The sequence below is a fragment of the Natrix helvetica genome (assembly GCF_964273705.1).
Source record: "Natrix helvetica genome assembly, chromosome: 4".
NCBI classification, from domain to species: domain Eukaryota; kingdom Metazoa; phylum Chordata; class Lepidosauria; order Squamata; family Natricidae; genus Natrix; species Natrix helvetica.
This window is the reverse complement of record NC_138550.1, coordinates 139219658-139237921: the sequence shown is the minus strand read 5'-3', so window position 1 is coordinate 139237921 and position 18264 is coordinate 139219658. Positions and strand designations below refer to the sequence as shown.

Here is an 18264-nt window from a genome sequence, read left to right as displayed (position 1 = left end):
CCTGAAGCAGAATAGAACTCCAGTCTCCACATATATAGAGCTTGTTTTCCAGGCTTCTTGTTCTTGAACATGCTGAGAAAAAAAAATCAACTAATACTTTAAAGTTACCTTTTGTAGCTCTTGCCAGATTACTGACAAAATTCATGGTGTTATCTCTGCAAGTCTCTGACATTTATTCTAATGGGTGCATAGCTAATGGGAATTATATAACCAGAAACTAAATACATATGTAAACTGGAACATTATCAATATTGCCCAATATTTTATTTGAAGTTCCCGAGGGACTTTTTGGATCAAAATATATTGCTTTTCACTATACATTTTGTTTGGGAACAGACCAGGCCTTCCAAACTCTTACAACATTGCTGCTCCTTCTTTGTATTAGGAGTGAGATTCTTGTCAAGAAAATACTCATGGCTGCCCTGCTCATCCCACTTCCTGTCCACAATTTTATATAATTCTTATATATAAGTTGTTATTAGTAATTTATTAAGTATGTTTCTGATTTTGTATTGTTAATTGATTATCCTGGCTTGCCTGTACTTGTTACAATTCTTGGAGGCTCATTAGAGTTCTTGGTTTAGTAAACAGCAGAAAAATCTATTCCTACTCAAGTGTCCTGATTGCTCAATTAAAAAGACACAGTAGCAGTTCAGGTGACGTATGGGATTATGGTGAATTTAGTCCTGTTTGAAGCAGGCTACTAGCAGGTCTATGTTTATGCTGAAATGCCTTGGAGCAAGACAGTTGACCAAGTTTACTTGTTTTATTAATTTAAATTCAATAGTTAAAATTCCTTATGCAAAGTGGTTGCATTATTGTCATGCTTTAGGGATTTAATTTAGGAATTCTTAATTTTCAGCTACAGAAGCTGTGGAGAAATGGGAGCATAAAATTCAACTTTTTGTTATGGAACATGAACACAATTCCAACAGTATAAAAAAGTAAATTGTGCATTCACCAATTGGTACCTATAGCACTGACATATATTTTATAGCTATCTTAGTTATTAATTATTGGAGATGTTCATAGTTGCATTCTTAATATTCCTAGAAAATAGATTGGGAAGAAGGACTGGTATAGAAGGTTTAAAGGTAAAGGTTCCCCTTGCACATATGTGCTAGTCATTCCCAACTCTAGGGGGCGCTGCTCATCTCTGTTTCAAAGCCAAAGAGCCAGCGCTGTCTGAATACGTCTCCATGGTCACATTTGACTAAATGCCGAAGGCGCACGGAATGCTGTTACCTTCCCACCAAAGGTGGCTCCTACTTGCATTTTTACATGCTTTTGAACTGCAAGATTGGCAGAAGCTGGGACAAGTAACGGGAGCTTACTCTGTTACGGGAGCTCACTCTGCTAGGAATTCGAACCACCGAACTGCCAACCTTTCTGATCGGCAAGCTCAGCGTCTTAGCCACTGAGCCACAGTGTCCCTTATTAGGTTTAGGGACTCACATTTTTTTAGATAGATTTCACAATTCTTCATCTGACATCTAAAATTGGGTCTAAACTTAAAGATGTTGTTTTAAACTTTTGAAAATTCCTGCAGGGCAGAATAGTATTTCTGATGGTGGAGTTTTAATATGGATTGCCATTGCAAAGAGCGCTGCAGTTAATTAATTTCACTTGGTACATCAAACCATCCAGAATAGGTAATATTTAAAGCCCAAGACTTTTCACAAATGAAAGTGAGATATAATTTAATGCATGTCAGCCCTAATTTAACACTTTTGATCAGAACATCAAATGTTCCATTAGTGACACTTAATTTTCTCAGCCTGTTTGATGATAACAATTGCTAGAAGCCCAGCTGTTACTGACTGAAGCTCCTAACCAGTCTGCTTTAATTTTTCATCTTTAGGAATTCCTTGCATTGTCAAATTAAGTGAAGAAGTATGATTTCTTTGAACAAGAATACTAAAAATCATGTCCCACGTTAAAAACTGATTTTCAAGAATTGGCACTACTTAGAATACGTACCATAGATTTGACTTCCGGAACTCTAAAGTCACTAATGCTTAATTTTCAAATGTTTCTTTTTAGTTAAAAAGACATTGTAGATAAACAGGCAAAATTCTCAAAAGAAAACCCTGAGCTGATATGCTGTAAAGTCAATCCCTTATTTAACTTGTTTGCCTACTCTTCATCATAGGTTTCACGCTTTTTCTTAAATTGTGATTTCGTATAGTTTTTTTTTCAATTTTTCAATTTTATTAACAAACATGTAAAATACACACACACAAAACTTAGACGTACAACACATTTACACAATGCAATACAAACAGAAGCTTCCTGTTCTTTCTAGTAGCAATTATCAATCGATAGCGCTCACCTTATATTATTTCCCATTCAATTGTATTTCATTTGGGTTTCACTATTCTTAACTTTCCTATTTTACTCATAACTATTATTTTTGAGTTTTGTTATATTCCTTCATTGATTCTTGTTTCTTTCCTCCATCCACCTGTACCATTTATCCCATATCTGGTAGAATTCTGATTCTTCTTTTCCCTGAATTTCTTTAGTTAGCTTGTCCATTTCAGCACAATCCATAACCTTTCTTATTATTTCATCTTCACTTGGAGATAGTTTGTTTTTCCATTTCTGGGCAAAGGCAATCCTTGCCGCCTCGTGTAGAGTTTTAATTCAGCATAAGGAGTTCATGCCAAGAGATGAGCCCAAAAGACTACACAGTAGGAAGATTAGAATAGAAAAACAGAGTTGGAAGGGACTTGGAGTTCTTCTAGTCCAATACCCTCCTTAGGCAGGAAACCCTATATCACTTCAGACAAACGGTAATCCAACATCCTCTTAAAAACTTCCAGTGTTGGAGCAATCACAATGTCTGGAGGCAAGTTGTTCCACTGATTAATTGTTCTATTAATGTTAAGCCTACTATGGCTTAGGTAATAAAGTGATTTCTACATCTTTAACATTTTTATGTTAAATAAGTTATCCAATCTCTTCAATATTTCTATTGTTTTTTTGGGTGTGTGTGTGTTGGTTAACAGAAAGTTAAACTTTGAGAACTTAACACAATTAAAAGTCATAACAAATCATGCCTTAGGCCAGGCCCAGTGTCAGAAAAGAAAATGGTTCTATTAGCTATTGCATTGGTGAGCCATACCTAGAACAACCACCCTCTTAAATGCAAATGGACATTGGGGGATTTACATTTTCTATAAAGCTCTAAAGTCTGAAAAGCTGTACAATAACCTAAAGAAAGGCATCATGTAACAATCTTTTTTGAAGGGGTAATGAGTACCAACTCACCAATAAACAATAGCACAAGGCTATATCTCCCCCACCTTCGTTTTCAATTGTTAAACACTTGGAAACTGGTAAGCCTTGATAATGTGTGGCACATCATTTCAAAGAATCGTCAACAGATGTGGATCTTTTCTTGCCTCTGGACAACTCCAAACCACTCTTCCAGAAATGCCTATCATAAGAAATGTCATGCTAGCAAGAAATCAGGAGTCATGGCCCACCTTGAGAGCACTAATTGAAGAAGGCACTCTAAATTCATACCATAGTATTTCTTGACTGGGTTTGCAGATTTCACTATGTCACAATATTTTTTTCAAATGTTGCCTAATGTGTTGTGTTAAACAAGCCACATTGCTTTGCAAACCTTAGTTTATGAATTAATAAATGACTCAGGACAGCTCCCCAAATGCAAAAGAGCAGCAATTTCATAAAAGCAAACACACATCTATAAAGCAATAACCTTTCAAAAAAAAAAAAAAGAAAGATTCATCCATACCTGACTCAAGTTTAAAGAAACAATCCATCTTAATCCAAATCCTGGGGAAAGAGCCAGTTTGTAAGTACTTGAAGGATTACACAAAAGGGATATGATTGGATGTGTGTATCTAGGACATTGTGTTGGATTCAATGATGCACGCTTATAACAAAGCAGAATTTAGCCCAGTTACTGCATTTCTTTCTTTTATGCAGACCACTAGATAAGCATGAAAAACTTAAAGTTGCCCACATAAGGCAGGGATCAGCATTGCAGTGTCCATATAAACCTCAGCATAGATAAATTATTTTAGATTTTAAAAGTTATGTAATTAAAATATATTTAGTGATCTGGAATAACAAACAATGGTCAAATATCACAAGAATTGTATTGTTACCAACTGAAAATTTGCAAGAAATAAAAATGTTTAACATTAAAAAAAGGAAGCCCCTCAGCAAGATGCAATATTAACCCCCCTCACATCCCTGGACAAGGGGAGTTCTTTAGACTACAAGTTGTGATCCCTTAGTTAGCACAGTATGTAAATCTAACCATTTTTTTAAAAAAAAATCAGTCTCTTCCACTGAAATATTACATTGGATAATTTATTGCTCCAATATTTCAGTAAGTTGTGCTCAGAATAGCACCAAATGATTGCAACGCGGGTTGCTTTATGATACTGTGCTAGGTCAATTTTTTTAAAAAATATATTTTTTATTTTCAAAACAAACTCAACACATAAAATCTTCCTTTTTTACATACTGTAGAGAGTGTATCAGTTGGTTACAAAAGGCTTTCGTGCATCTCTTCCACAGTCATCAAGCATAATTCATATTAACTCAAGTATTTTAACTCAGATATTTATACATGTTACCATCATCATACCTCCATTTTCATTTGACTATAATTGTTTAAACGTCCTTCATCATAAAGCATACTAAGATTTAATACATAACCACATACTGGCATTTCATTTACTATTTCTAAAATCCTCCAATAACACTGAATCCTTATGCCCTATTCTAGCTAAACATCCATAATATTTAATAACAAAATTTTCTAATCCTCCTTTCCAAACCACTGTTTACAATTTACATCGTTTCCTTATGATGTACCCATACATATATATATATATATATATATATATATATATATATATATATATATATATATATATATATATACGTTATCATTATCCCTCCTTTATTTGACTATATCCTGTATCATAACATTTCCCCCTAATAATCAAGACTTAACTGTATCTAACTTAAGTTATTTTTATTAACTTTTATATATAATCCAAAAGGATTTCTAATCTTCCTTTCATGGGTACCATTCAATATTCATATCCAATTATTACTTATTATAGCACTACACATTGTATACATTATTATCATTATCAATTATTTATTTAACTATATCTATTGTCACTAAATTTCACTAAGTTTAGCTAGTATTAAATTATACTCTTCTATCTATCAACCTGTATCTTTCCAGTAGCAAAACAGTCTCATATCTTCTGCCATTTGTGGTGTCAATCTTCTAATCATGTCCTTAATCAAATTTGTATGGACTCCTCTTAACAACTCCTTGCTTATAAAATCTCTCATGTAATTTCGATGCCCTTCTTCTGTTTCCTTAATCAGCTTATCTTTCATTGTTGGTAGTGTTATCAAAGATGTTGCTAGTAAAATGTCTCTCTTTAAATCTATAAATTCTTTTGTTTTTTCTTCTTCTGTGTCTTGCCATCCGGGGTAGATTTCCCCTCCATTTAATTCCTCTTTAGTATTCCACTCTTTCCATTTTCAGAGACAAACCAATCACTATAAATATCAGCAAATTTAATTTCTTTATAGTCATTTTCCTCTTCGATTTTAGGATTCTAACCACCACTTTTTCCACTGGATAAACATCTCCAACTTCTTCATTATATTTTACTGTTAGATGCTCTAAGTCTTCCAACTTCTTCTCTATCCTCTCAAATGTGTTTGATAATTTCTGTATTTCTAAGAATATCTTTTGCAGACTTCAAATTTCTTTCTGCTGTTGAATTGTGCCATAATCTCCAGCTAACATACACTGCTACTCTAGCTTGGAAGGTTTTAACAAGATTAAGCATAGATTCACAATAAAGTTTTATTCACTTTTGTCTGGTTAAAGATATACTTCAAAGGGACATCTGTATGCTTTTCTTCTTATCACTCTCTATAAACAAGCAGCAAGACCTTGGAGTGCCAAGCCAGGATAATCAGTGAGAAAAGTAAGAGTGTTTCGTTTCCAATACACAAACCTCCAGCCTCCAAGTAGCAGTGTTATTGTTGCAATTTTCTTTGTTTCTTTTTGTACCTTTTTTGCATTTCAAGTTTTAAAAAAGTTCAATTCTTGAATGAGTTAGAACACCCACAGTAATGAAAGGAGAATTTTAGTCCATAGGTTACAAAGAATAATAAAGGAAAAAAATTGAAGAAGAAAACTTAATCATTCGTTTTAAAAGACTTGCATAAATTCCATCCATGAACATAGCATTTAAAAAGTAAGATAACCCACTGTCCAAAATCATTCCAAACTTAATTCCGCTGCTTATGTCTTCTGTTCTCCAATTTAAATTAATTTTAAGTTTTTTTTATAGGCAGTCTCTTTTAAAACTGTAAAAATTCCTCACAAGCTGGAAACACTTTCTCTTTCTGTATCCTTCCGTTTTGGAGCCTCCCCGACTTCATCAGCCTAATGGCTGGATTTATTGTCGCCGGCTTGAAGAACTTCTCTTAGATCGATCAGGGACTTTGCAATGTCCCTGAAATCAGCAAGACGTATTCTTCCTGTTCACCATTTCTGCGGGATGGTTTAGGTCCGATTGGACCACCCAGTGGCAAAAGTATCAGCTGCGGTCTCGGAGCTTCGAGATTGCACGTCCGTATCGTTGCGACGTTGGCTCCTCCTCCAGGTCATTTTTTTTTTTACTGATTTCAAAGTTTGCTAGATGAAACAAAGCAAATAATATACAATTCTTTATATTGTGAAAATAACTCCGCAGATCTGTCCTTCACTTCTGTTCTAAGTAAGAGATGGCAACTATATACTGCACATTTTTTTTTGTTTCACTTTGGCATTAAAATGATTCATTCTGCCTGGGTGAATTGCATTTTTTAAAAAAATTGCTGTTCAAGAGCTGGTGAACTTTCCATCTGACAGAACTATTGGATAGAATTTTCTTGTCAAAACTATCCATGTGCAATTACATGGCTACTTTTCTTCCATCTCATTTCTTCTAAAGTTATTGATCTGCTGCTCTTATACACCGTGTTAGAAATCCAGGGTCACCGAAACCGAAACTCCTAATAAATTTGCCCACAAGACCAGAATCAAACTGGTGACAAGAGAGGTATGCCACTTTTCTGCATGGTGGACTTTGTACTTAGAAAGTCCGTGAAATTTTGACATAAATGTGCAGATTATCAGAGGAAGAAACAGCTGGCTAGTCTAAAAGGCAACTCATGCTTGAAATCGGTGTAACTAATTTTATCAAGTTTGCTTTCAAAACCTATCATAGATTTCCAAAACCTTTTATTTCCGAAATGTTTCCTTAAATAACAATGCCACATTTTCTTCCCTTTTATTTTCAAAAATTTCCATCCTGCTTAAAGGAACATTTTATATAGATGGTCAGTCTCGTATTCAAAAACACCTGTTTTCATTTAACTTCAGTTACAAGGTATTGTTTAGAGAGCACATTCTCAGAATTTGTAGTATCAAGGTGACACGAAGAGTCAATCTTATTTGAAATTTTAATGGTTTATAGTGCTGAAATTTTTTAGTATCGTCTTATATCTGTGGTTGTGACTTTTTTTTAACTTGCTGAATTAATACAGCCCATTGAAAGATGTGGAGATGTCCTGCCTATGAATTACTTTCGATGTTGCTGACATTGAAGGGTCTATCATGATAAATGATTATTAGAAAAGGTGTTTTCTAACTTAGATAGCACCTCAAATGTTAGCACAGATCTGCAGTCACTTTTCAACTGATTTACAGCCTGGAAATAATTCAACCATTTTGATAATTAGCAGTATTTTTTCCTCAACAGCTTCAGAAACAATAGATGGAAACTAAACAAGGAAAGAAGCAACTTGGAAATAAGGAGAAAGTTCCTAACAATGATAACAATTAACCAGTGGAATAGTTTGGCTTCAGAAGTTTTAGGGACTTCATCACTGGAGGTTTTTAAGGAAAGACTGGACAGTCACCTATCTGAAGTGGTACAGGGTTTCCTGTTTCAGCAGGAGGTTGGATTAGAAGATCTCGAAGAACTCTTCCAGCTCTATTCTGATTAATTGAAACAATAGCATAAATTTAAAGATGTTTACTTTGGAATAAAGTTTTCAGTTTACACATTATGTATATTGTTTGTTTGTTTGTTTATTTGGATTTATATGCCGCCATTCTCCAAAAGGACTCAGGGCGGCATACAACATTAAAAAACACACATCCCAAAAGTTTTAAAAAAATTAAATCCATATCCCAAAAAACAAACCGAATTTAAAAGACAATACATTTAAAATAAGTTAAAATTAACAGGCCAGGCCGGCTTGCTGGAAAAGCCAACTTTTTAGGGCGCGTCGGAAGGACCGGAGGTCAGGGATTATGCGAAGCTCCGGGGGCAGCTCATTCCAGAGGGAAGGCGCTCCCACAGAGAAGGCTCTCCCCCTGGGGGTCACCAGCCAACACTGTCTGGCCGACGGCACCTGACATTGGATGTCAGCCTGATTTTTTGGGACCCCCGTTAATTTCCACTAGTATTTTTTTACAGAGGAACAACTGAAGAGAATTAGTCCATCAGAGGAAAATATTTATTTACAGGAATGTAAAATTTATGTTACAGCATTTGAAACAAAATTGTGTTGACAGCATGTTCAAAAGATGAATGCAAATAACCATTCTGTTATTGAAAACCTCCATGGCTTTTAAAAATGCTGTAGAGTTCCCTTAAGGAGGTGTCATGTTTTGGATTTAATTCAAACAAAGTGTTTTGCAATTTGTAGGAGCTGAAACTATTCCCTTTCTGAAACTCATTAAAGCAGCTGTTGGTGTTGCCTGGTGTTCTGAAAATCTCCTTCCAAATTGTATTGTTCAATCCTATATTCTACTCAAGTAATAATACTTTCCATGGTCTTAAGATTTCTTTTTTTTCATTTTATAGAATTGTTCTAAACCAAAATATAACACAATTTAATGTGTATGTTTAAAAAAAGAGGGGGAAATATCCCTATCACAATAGAATCAACATTCCATCTTTTTTTTTTCTGGATTCATTCGACTTGCATGCAAGGATATTTGGCAAAGGGATGCAGAAAGAAAAACTGCACATACTCTTCCTTCTCTTGGTACTTTTATAACCACTGCATGGAGTGAGAAAAAATAATTTATACAGAAAATAGATCGCTTTTATGGAAAGATTGTAATAATGCTACAGACAGAAGATCAGGGTGAAGGAGCTCTCAATTCAAGTAAAATGTGTTCTGCCTACAGAAAATTCCAGCTTGATTCTCTGGCATCTGAACTAATGCTTAGATTTAGCAGATGGCAGCCTCACATTTTATTTGCAGGTTTAACTGAGCAACAGGCTGTTCCTTTCCCATAGCCTTTAATCTGATGATACAATGCTGCATTTAGAGATGTTTTACAGATAAAGGTTAAGGTTCTCCTTGCACATGTTATAGTCATTCCTGGCTCTAGGGGGTGGTACTCATCTCAGTTGCAAAGCCAAAGAGCTAGCGCTGTCCGAAGAAATCTCTGTGGTCATGTGGCTGGCATGACTAAATGCTGTTATCTTCTCACTAAAGGTGGTTCCTATTTTTCTACTTGCATTTAACATGCTTTTGAACTGCTGGGTTGGCAGAAGCTGGGACAAGTAACAGGAGTGCACTCCGTTACACAACGCTAGGGATTTGAACCACTGAACTACCAACCTTTCTGATCAATAAACTCAGCATCTTAGCCACTGAGCCACCATGTCCCTCGTTTTACAGATAGCATACTGCATATTCCTGCCTGAATCCTTATGTATGGACATTGAAAGAGTCACATTCAAGCATTGTGAACTCTATAATGCCCAACTGAGGCACTGTACAATTGACATCTAGAGCTGGATAATTCATGAATTGTATGTGTAAAATGATGTAGCAATGAATTCATGGAAGCTGCATTTCCAAAAATGAAGACTGAATAAATGTTTGAAAATACTAAGCAATACATTGAAGCCTTTGAAGAGGTTTGGGGAAAGATCATAAATCCACTCAGTAAACACTTACCACAATGAAACACATCTTCTATTTAACTAGCAATGTAGATATGATTGAACTTTTGATTGTTCCTTTGGGCCCTCAGAAAAGTGCTTGAATTTCGTAATGGCGTCCTATTAATTAAGTTGGCAAACTACCCTTATCCTACCCTTATCTAGATTAATGTGAATTATGATCATAGAAACAATCTAGTTTCAAGCCTCGTTCTCTAAGCAAGACTGAAAAAAACAGGACTATGGCATTAATTAACACTTTTTGTATGTTACTGAGAAGAGAGAGATGATGTTTCTATGGCAAGTCACACACATACAGTATATATGTAATGTATACTGTATAGTATGTGATATGGTCTTGGCAACTTTAAGACTTGTGGACTTCAACTCCCAGAATTCTCCAGCCAGCGAAGACCTCTGGTCTAGGCGGGATGATGCACTCCCCTTATTTTGCAATTCAACTCAAGAGAAACCAATGAATCTATCTACCTGTCTGGATAAAATAGGTTAAAACTAGAGTCTCCAGTCCCCTGAGTGAAGAACAACAAAAAAAAGATAGGCATCAAACACGCCAACTTTATAACATGGCAACACTCATAAAAGTATTAAGAGATTTTTGAACCACACTGATCTTTAGTCTATCCAAAATGTGCTTATCTGAAGCTAAGAGTAGCAACATAGAGTTTGGGGCATATTGACATTAATAATAGTTTTCAACTGATATCACAAGAAACTGTGTACAGAATATATTCAAATTATATCCATTTTAGTGTAATGATATACTGAAAATATTCAAAGACAAATATTGGTTTGTTCTTTTCTAAAACTCACTGTGTGTATTTGCCTTAAAGCAGGATTAAAAAATAATTAAAATATATATTGCCTCATAAATTTTTGATGATCTCATCATTATGCTGTAAACATTTAAGTGCAATATCACTTGACTGTAAATATGATGAACATAACATGCTAATCATAAAAATAGCTTTTACAAATATACATTTGTATACAGTATTTCTTTTGCTTTAAATATGTCCTTCATATTATCATACAGGTCATTGGCTATCTGACATCAAAATAAAAAAAAATACCAATGATTAGCCAGGAGAAACACATTTACAGTCTAAACCATAAAAATATGACAATCGCATAGTTTTAAACATATGTTTTAAAATTTTGAATGGCGGTCTCCATTTCCAAAAGTAAATTCAGTTCTTCATACAAATTGAGTCAAAGATGTTACGAGTTGACAAGGAACTGTAGTTTAAATTTTCACATAGGGAAGTCTATGAATTATCTTCTCAGCTTCCAAAAGGGTTGTGTAAAGGTCCCAATTCATTTGATCTGTAGAAACTATAGCACAAAATATAGTTTTGTTTTAAAACATTTTGAAGAATAGATAATAGCATATGTAATTAATAGGATATTTTTTATTTTATAAAAAGCAATTGATTTGGATGTTTTGTGGAATGATAAATATTAATCTTTTCACCAATTCAAATTTAGTCACCCAAATTGATATGACATGTGCAAGAACCTACAATTCTCTAATCTTCAGCACTGACTACCTAACTAAGTGCTCTTAATGAGGCAAAAGTAATTTGGAAGTTTCTTATTCTTGTTCCAAGTTAAAAGTAAATAAAAAATCTACCCATTTTTCTAATTTGGTTCATCCACACAATGGCACTAAACGTGGGTAAAAAACACTTGACCATTAATTATTAATGATGATGTACTTTAAGTTTGACAGCTATACAAAAACCTTTTCTTTCTCCAAGTAATGTACTACCGGTGTATGAAGAACAAAATGAAGTGCTGAAATTAGGTTCCTGTGAAATCATGGAACAGGCTGATCAAGTAATCTTCAAGGGTAGTGATAGGGTTATAAAACTAGAGGCATTAACATTTTCCACATATTGTATAAAGGGCAACAAGTCTGTAGAGCTACTATTATACAATTCCTATTAATAAGGTAACTTTGAAAACTCTTATCTGCAAGCTCTTCCTATTATTTGTAGTACCAAATTGACCGAATAGCTAAGAAGAGGTCTATTTTGTCCTCCTTCAGTTTCTCTCCTGCATCAGAAGCACCTGAAGCACCTATTCAATAATAGCTCTGTTGCTCTTTTGGGAATAAAAGCTCACCTTGCAGAGTTTCTTGTTTTGTTTTTCTTTGTTTTCTTGCTTGTCTTTTTCTATTATATAAAAGTCAAAAGCCAAATATTACTGAAGATACTATGTTTCTCCGAAAATAACACAGGGTCTTATTTTTTTGACCCCCAAAATAAGCACTTGGCCTTATTTTCAGGGTAGTCTTATTATTTTTGAGGTGCAGGAGGAGGCGAGTGTGGTCACCTCATGGCTGCTTGTGTGTTGCAATATTTTCTGGGAGGGCTTATTTTCCAGGGGAGGTCTTATTTGCAGGGAAACACAGTATATTCTTAGCTCATTATAAATTCTAAAATGCTTCCGTATAATTAAGAGCATTGTCTGTCTGTCTGTCTGTCTGTCTGTCTGTCTCTCTCTCTCTATCTATATATATATCTTATCTATCTATCTATGGCTGCGTGTGTATGTTCCAGCATAACTCTGGAACGCCTCGAGCAATTTCAATCAAACTTGGTACACAGATGACTTACTCTTTGGAAACAAATATGTGCGGATAAGATACCCCTAACACTCATCAGTGTGTGTGTGTTCTGTTAAGATGCAGCCTGTTGTGCCTTAAAATGGCTTTTACTGTATAGCGCAGTGGAGTTGCCATGGTAATGGCTTCACAGTACTCCACAAGTGGGCTCCTTCTGGTAAGGGAGAAAAATCCAACATTAGAAATTACGTTTGGTCCGGACATTTCCCCCCTATAAATAAATACCTGGGTAACGGGTATTTATAGTACTATAAAATATATAGTAATCTAGATTTTTTTAAAAAAAAAAACTTGCTTTGCTGCACCGACAATCTCAATAACTAGCAGAAAGGACATAAGGATATGTCAATCTTAATCTAAAGGTCTCTTAATATATTCATACTAAGACTCCTAGCAAAATCAATGATACAAATGATAGAAGCAGCAATTTAATACATCTGGAGGCACCGTGATTGGACAAACCTATGTTATTAGATTTATGCTTAGATTTCATCACTGTATGCCAGTCTCCAACTTTTCTGGTAAAGAAAGAACTGCTTTTCTGGCCCCTGAAACCTAATTAGCAGTTTTTGGTAACTCATGTCCTGGGATTTTGCTTGGAATTTTTATGCAAAACATGAACTACCCTATTTTTTTTTATCCAGGAAAAGCTGCTCTTGAATGAAAAGTTAAGCATTCATAATTAGAACAGAAAGATTTTTCATTAAAAAAATAAGAGGGGATTTGAACATGAGATGAAAGCAATTAAGTCTAGCACCATGTTTTTTTCCAGATTAATGGGCAGCTGAAATAAATGAATTGAAAATTCATTTGTCAGTTCATTTATACAGAATGGAGCAGTAATCTAGTTGAGCGCAATGCTAGCTATATTAAGCACATAAAATCTGATGTTCACTTTTTGTAATATATTTTTAACAGTTATAGTTTATTATAAACACAATACTTTTATAAAGTCTGACACCACAATACTTTCCAAATGGTCAAAAGCTTATTTTAAAAAATTGGTTCTATTGATATTTATCTATTGATATTTATCTAGCAAAGTTTGAATTATTCTATCAATAGATCCACACCTGGATGGTATACCTGGATTTAGTTCACAGTTGAACACATTTTTAGAACAACGCACAAAGAAAACCATTCAACATTTATAGTTCTACAAATTGTGTATGGCAATTGCATTTTTTCTGCACCTACCATACAGTTCTGGGAAAAGATATGCCTTGTCTGTCTCCCTCTCTCTCCCTCTCCCTCTCTCTTTCTCCCTCTCTACCTACCTACCTATCTCTTATCTTCTATCAAAAGCCTGCACAAAAACATTTTCATGAAATGAATGAGTTACAAAAATGTATTTGTTAAAAAACTGCATATATTAAGAAGAATTGCTAACATTGGAGCAATGTGCACAATACAAATAATTTGAAATTTTTGAAATAATTCTCAGTTTGAAAAACGTTTATTCTATTGCAAACATTAGAAACTGGAAAAATACTTCTGACATATTAGTGAAAACAATAATTAAAAAGCTTGGAAAAAAACTGGATTTCCATTATATTTAGGCATAAATCTGACTGAATTCAGTAGGTATTACTCCTAGGTAGGTAGCATTTCACCTTTGTTGTATTATTTTTTTCAAAATTCGGGTAGTGGTGGGTTCCGGCAGGCAAAACTGCCGTTTTGCTCATGTGCGCGCAAGGGCAGTCCAATTAAAATTAGTCTACACATGCACAGAAGCAAAAAAACAAGATGGTGGCACCTAAGGAGAACCGGTTCGGGTGTGTGGCAGGCCTGAGTTGCTGCCGGTTCCAGAGACCCAGGCTGCCAAACCACTATGGTTCAGCCGAACTGGGCTGAACCGGTAGGAACCTACCACTGTTCAGGTGTTGGATTCAATGTGAATCCTATTGATACATCTATTGTTCTCAAATTCCTCAACAACACACATGCCTAATATTGTGTGATCACAAGCTTCTGCCAGCCTAAAGACTTGAATAGTTATATAGTAAAACTTTCTTTGGAACTGAACTATTTTCGGACAGTGAGAGAACAAATATATTTTTTCACCTTTCAAAAAGACTAATTTTAAACTTTTCCTCGCATATGTTATTTTTATTTGTTTTTTTAACCATGGAACACACAATCTTGCAACAGGAGCCTGAAATTGCAAACATTAAAAATTCTCCCTCAAGCTTTCAGTGTTTATTTCATCATTAAAAGGTACTATCAAGAAGCTGGAAATGTAGTTTTAGCCAGCCAGTGAAACACACTGAATCTAAAATGGAAGAATTGGTGTGAACTACATTTTGCATCTTAATAAGGTTCTCTGTAGTATTTATATATAAGCTCATAATAAACATTTCACCAGGCACTTATATTCATTGATGTAACTCATAATTATTTCAATAATACATGAATATTACATTAACCATTTTAATATGATTGTGGTTCTGACTGAAAATATCCTAATGTCAAATAATTCATCAGATGTCCTTTTTATATTACAAAAAGGCATCAATTATCTGCAGTGACTAATCCTCAGGCATAGCCTTTGAAAAGAAAATCCATTATAGACAGAACTACAATCATACTGAATAAGAATTATTATTACAGTATTAATAATATTCTGTTGATATCATTCCAAAGAATAACTTTAAAAATCTTAAAAGTGTTTTGTTGACATCATTTTAATTTATTAAAAAAATATAAAACAGCACTTTAGAAAGTGCTACTATTATAGTTGAATATTGCACTGCCTTCTAAATTGTGTTCCTGTTGGTTTACCTAGGATATATTCTTGCCCTCTCTAGTCACAAAGGCAAACTCCTGAATTTTATTTAGTATTTATCTAACTTTATTTCATTTGCTTCATTCCATTATTTTGCTCAGGGCAAGATAGAAACTCGAGGATGTTTGTTTTGGGGGTAACTTAGGCTAACGGAAGACTAATAATCAGCAGCAAGACATCATGGAAGAAAGATCTGTTTTTGGAGAGCAAGGCAAAACTAAGGAATTGCATTATATAATCTAAATTGTTCAAATTAGTTTAGCTAAAACATTTTCCAATATTTCCAAGAAATAACTTCTGTTACATAAACCTTTAACTTTTCCATGTTTTCTTGAATTTTGGAGGGCATAATGCAATCTGCAATATTAATATAACGCTGTTAAGAACCTGACATTTGACCTTTAAATGCTTTGTGACTCCAATCTGAGGTAGCCCCAAGCCTCTGTGCTCTGAAGAGGTCAACTAAACAGACATCCAATATGCTGGGAGCTCATTGTGACTGTTCAAATCTTTTGAAGGAAGGTGCTTTGCAATGTTCCGGAAGGCACAGGGCATATAAAGCAGTCACCTCTTTTCCCTGGTTCACCCAGCTGCTTTGCAAGCTCTACTTTCTGATTCGGCTTGCAAGAAAAGTGAACCTACACAGATGAGAGGCAGCTAAGAGCAGTTGTTTCTAAATAAGCCACAGCAATTTTGAAAAAAATACAGCTGCTTTACTGATTCAAAGAAAAGTGCTTTGTAAGATTTCCCATGCATTGGGGGAAAAAAGAACTTGCATATGAGCTTTATTATCACCATGAATATGCCTTATTTCTAAATGTCTTCTGTTACTGACCCAGAGCGTGTGTGTCTCTATAATGACACTATCTTCTTGGGGTAGCTAGATAAGAGAAATCTCAGAGTGTCTTACTGAAATTATACTTACGACTACTGAATTTCGAAACATCTGTTTTAGTATCCAAGGGTTTTAGGTCTCTTGAGTTATATATTAAAAAAATAGCTCTGTTTATTTTTAACAAACTGCATTTTCCAGATGTGTTGGGACTCAATTTCCCAGCCAGTAGGCAGTTAAAGGTAAGATACATCTGGACAATGTCAAGCTATGAACAGAACAGTGGTGGGTTGCAGGTGGTACACCCCGGTACCAGCATACCGGTCCCTGCCTGGACCATCGGGTACCGTTCTGGTATGGTGCTCCGGAAGGCCCACCTGCCCGCCCGAGCTCCTTACCTGTATTTAAGCTCTTCCGCGCTTCCGCGCACGGAGCATATGGCACAATGGTGGGTTGCAGGTGGTACACCCCGGTACAAGCATACCGCTCCCTACCGGGAGCACCGGGTACCGTTCTAGTATGGTGCTCCGGAAGGCCCACCTGCCCGCCCGAGCTCCTTACCTGTATTTGAGCTCTTCAGCGCTTCCGGCACAGAGCATACGGCACCTGTGCGACGCTCCTCCAAGCAGTTGGAGCATCAAGGAGGCGTCACAGAGGTAAGGACGCGTGCACGTGCTGCATGCATGTGCTGTGCGTGTGCATGTGGGGGACGTCAGACCCCATTGCACCATGCCCGTTGCATCGGGATCCGGAACCCACCACTGGGATAGAACTACCACTACACAATACTGATTCCACTCTTTAGTGAAAGGGATGGAAACAGGAGTGAAAAAAGTCCCTCCTGAGAGAAGGAAAGAGAAATAATTAACATTGATATAGAGACAACAAGTATATGCCTCTGTTAAAAAAAAAATACAGAGGAGATATGTGTTGGAGACAGGGAGCACATAAATTGTAATGCTTTGTAATTAAATAACGAGAAGAAAACAATTCTAAGGAAAGATAGATAGCTTCCTTTTTAAACAATATTAAATACTTGCATGGCAATCTCTTTTACAGCTTTGTTTCTTAATATCATATAGTTCTTCCTCTTATTTTGTAAGTATAGGAACAGAAATCTTTTCAGGCAGTGCAATCTTTTGCTGCATCAGAGAAGCCCAGCTCTCTTACTTAAAAAATAATAATAAATCAGATGCTGAAAAATGGGGATGTCATCCTGTTTTCATCCCTTTCTGGGGAATGAAATTAGTATTGCACTGGTGTCAGTTCAAATCTTTCTCCCTCCAGCATTTTTGTATGTGCTTACGTCTATGTACTAGATAGAGTGGAGTGAGAAGGGAAGTATCTTTATATTTTAATTCAGAATGGCTGCACGATAAAAGAAACAACAACAAGGCCACACATTTTCTTCAAGGTTAGCTTCAAAAACATAGGGACACTTGAAATTTGAAATCACAGTAGCCTATATACTTTTATATATTAAATCAAATCATGAATTACATTCATTTCAAATTTAATCCACCATTTTCAGGAAATAATCTGTGGTACATTCCAGCTGGCTATAGAAAGCTTTTTAGCAGCTGTCAGTTGAATACATTAATTGAAAGCGAATTCAATCACAATCCAGAAGAGCTATGCCCAAGCAGATACGTCTATTGCTTTGCATTAATAACTTGACCAAAAAAAGTCATTATGCTTTAATTTGCCAAATCTAAAATATGCAATTGAAATGCTTTCAAGCTAGTTTCAGCAGGGGAGATATGATGGATATTAAATTTGCTATTAACGTTACTGCAAGCATTGAAATAATAGTATCCATAAAATATTGCCTCTCTCTAACAAGTCAGCAAAGAGAGTGCAGCACAAAGAAAAAGGCATTATTGGTGTTGGAGACAATGATAGTGATGCAAATAGCAGCAGTCCCTTGCTGCAGATTCTGTCATTGATAGCTAAATGGGAGCAG

General features: G+C 35.3%; 1 protein-coding gene across 4 annotated transcripts in view; it reads right to left on the bottom strand.

Annotated features, from left to right (window-relative positions):
- Positions 1-8579: 8579 nt before the first annotated feature.
- Positions 8580-18264, bottom strand: part of RALYL (RALY RNA binding protein like) — a 226592-nt gene continuing 216907 nt past the window's right edge. For 3 of the 4 annotated variants that reach the window (XM_081952442.1, XM_081952443.1, XM_081952445.1), the window contains 2 exons: positions 12183-12232; positions 8580-11390 (listed from right to left, as the gene is read on the bottom strand). In XM_081952442.1, the coding sequence (XP_081808568.1) occupies positions 11339-11390; positions 12183-12232 (102 nt within the window). In that variant the 3' untranslated portion in view covers positions 8580-11338. The remainder of the gene's footprint in view (positions 11391-12182; positions 12233-18264) is intronic. The other variant, XM_081952444.1, reaches the window with a different exon arrangement.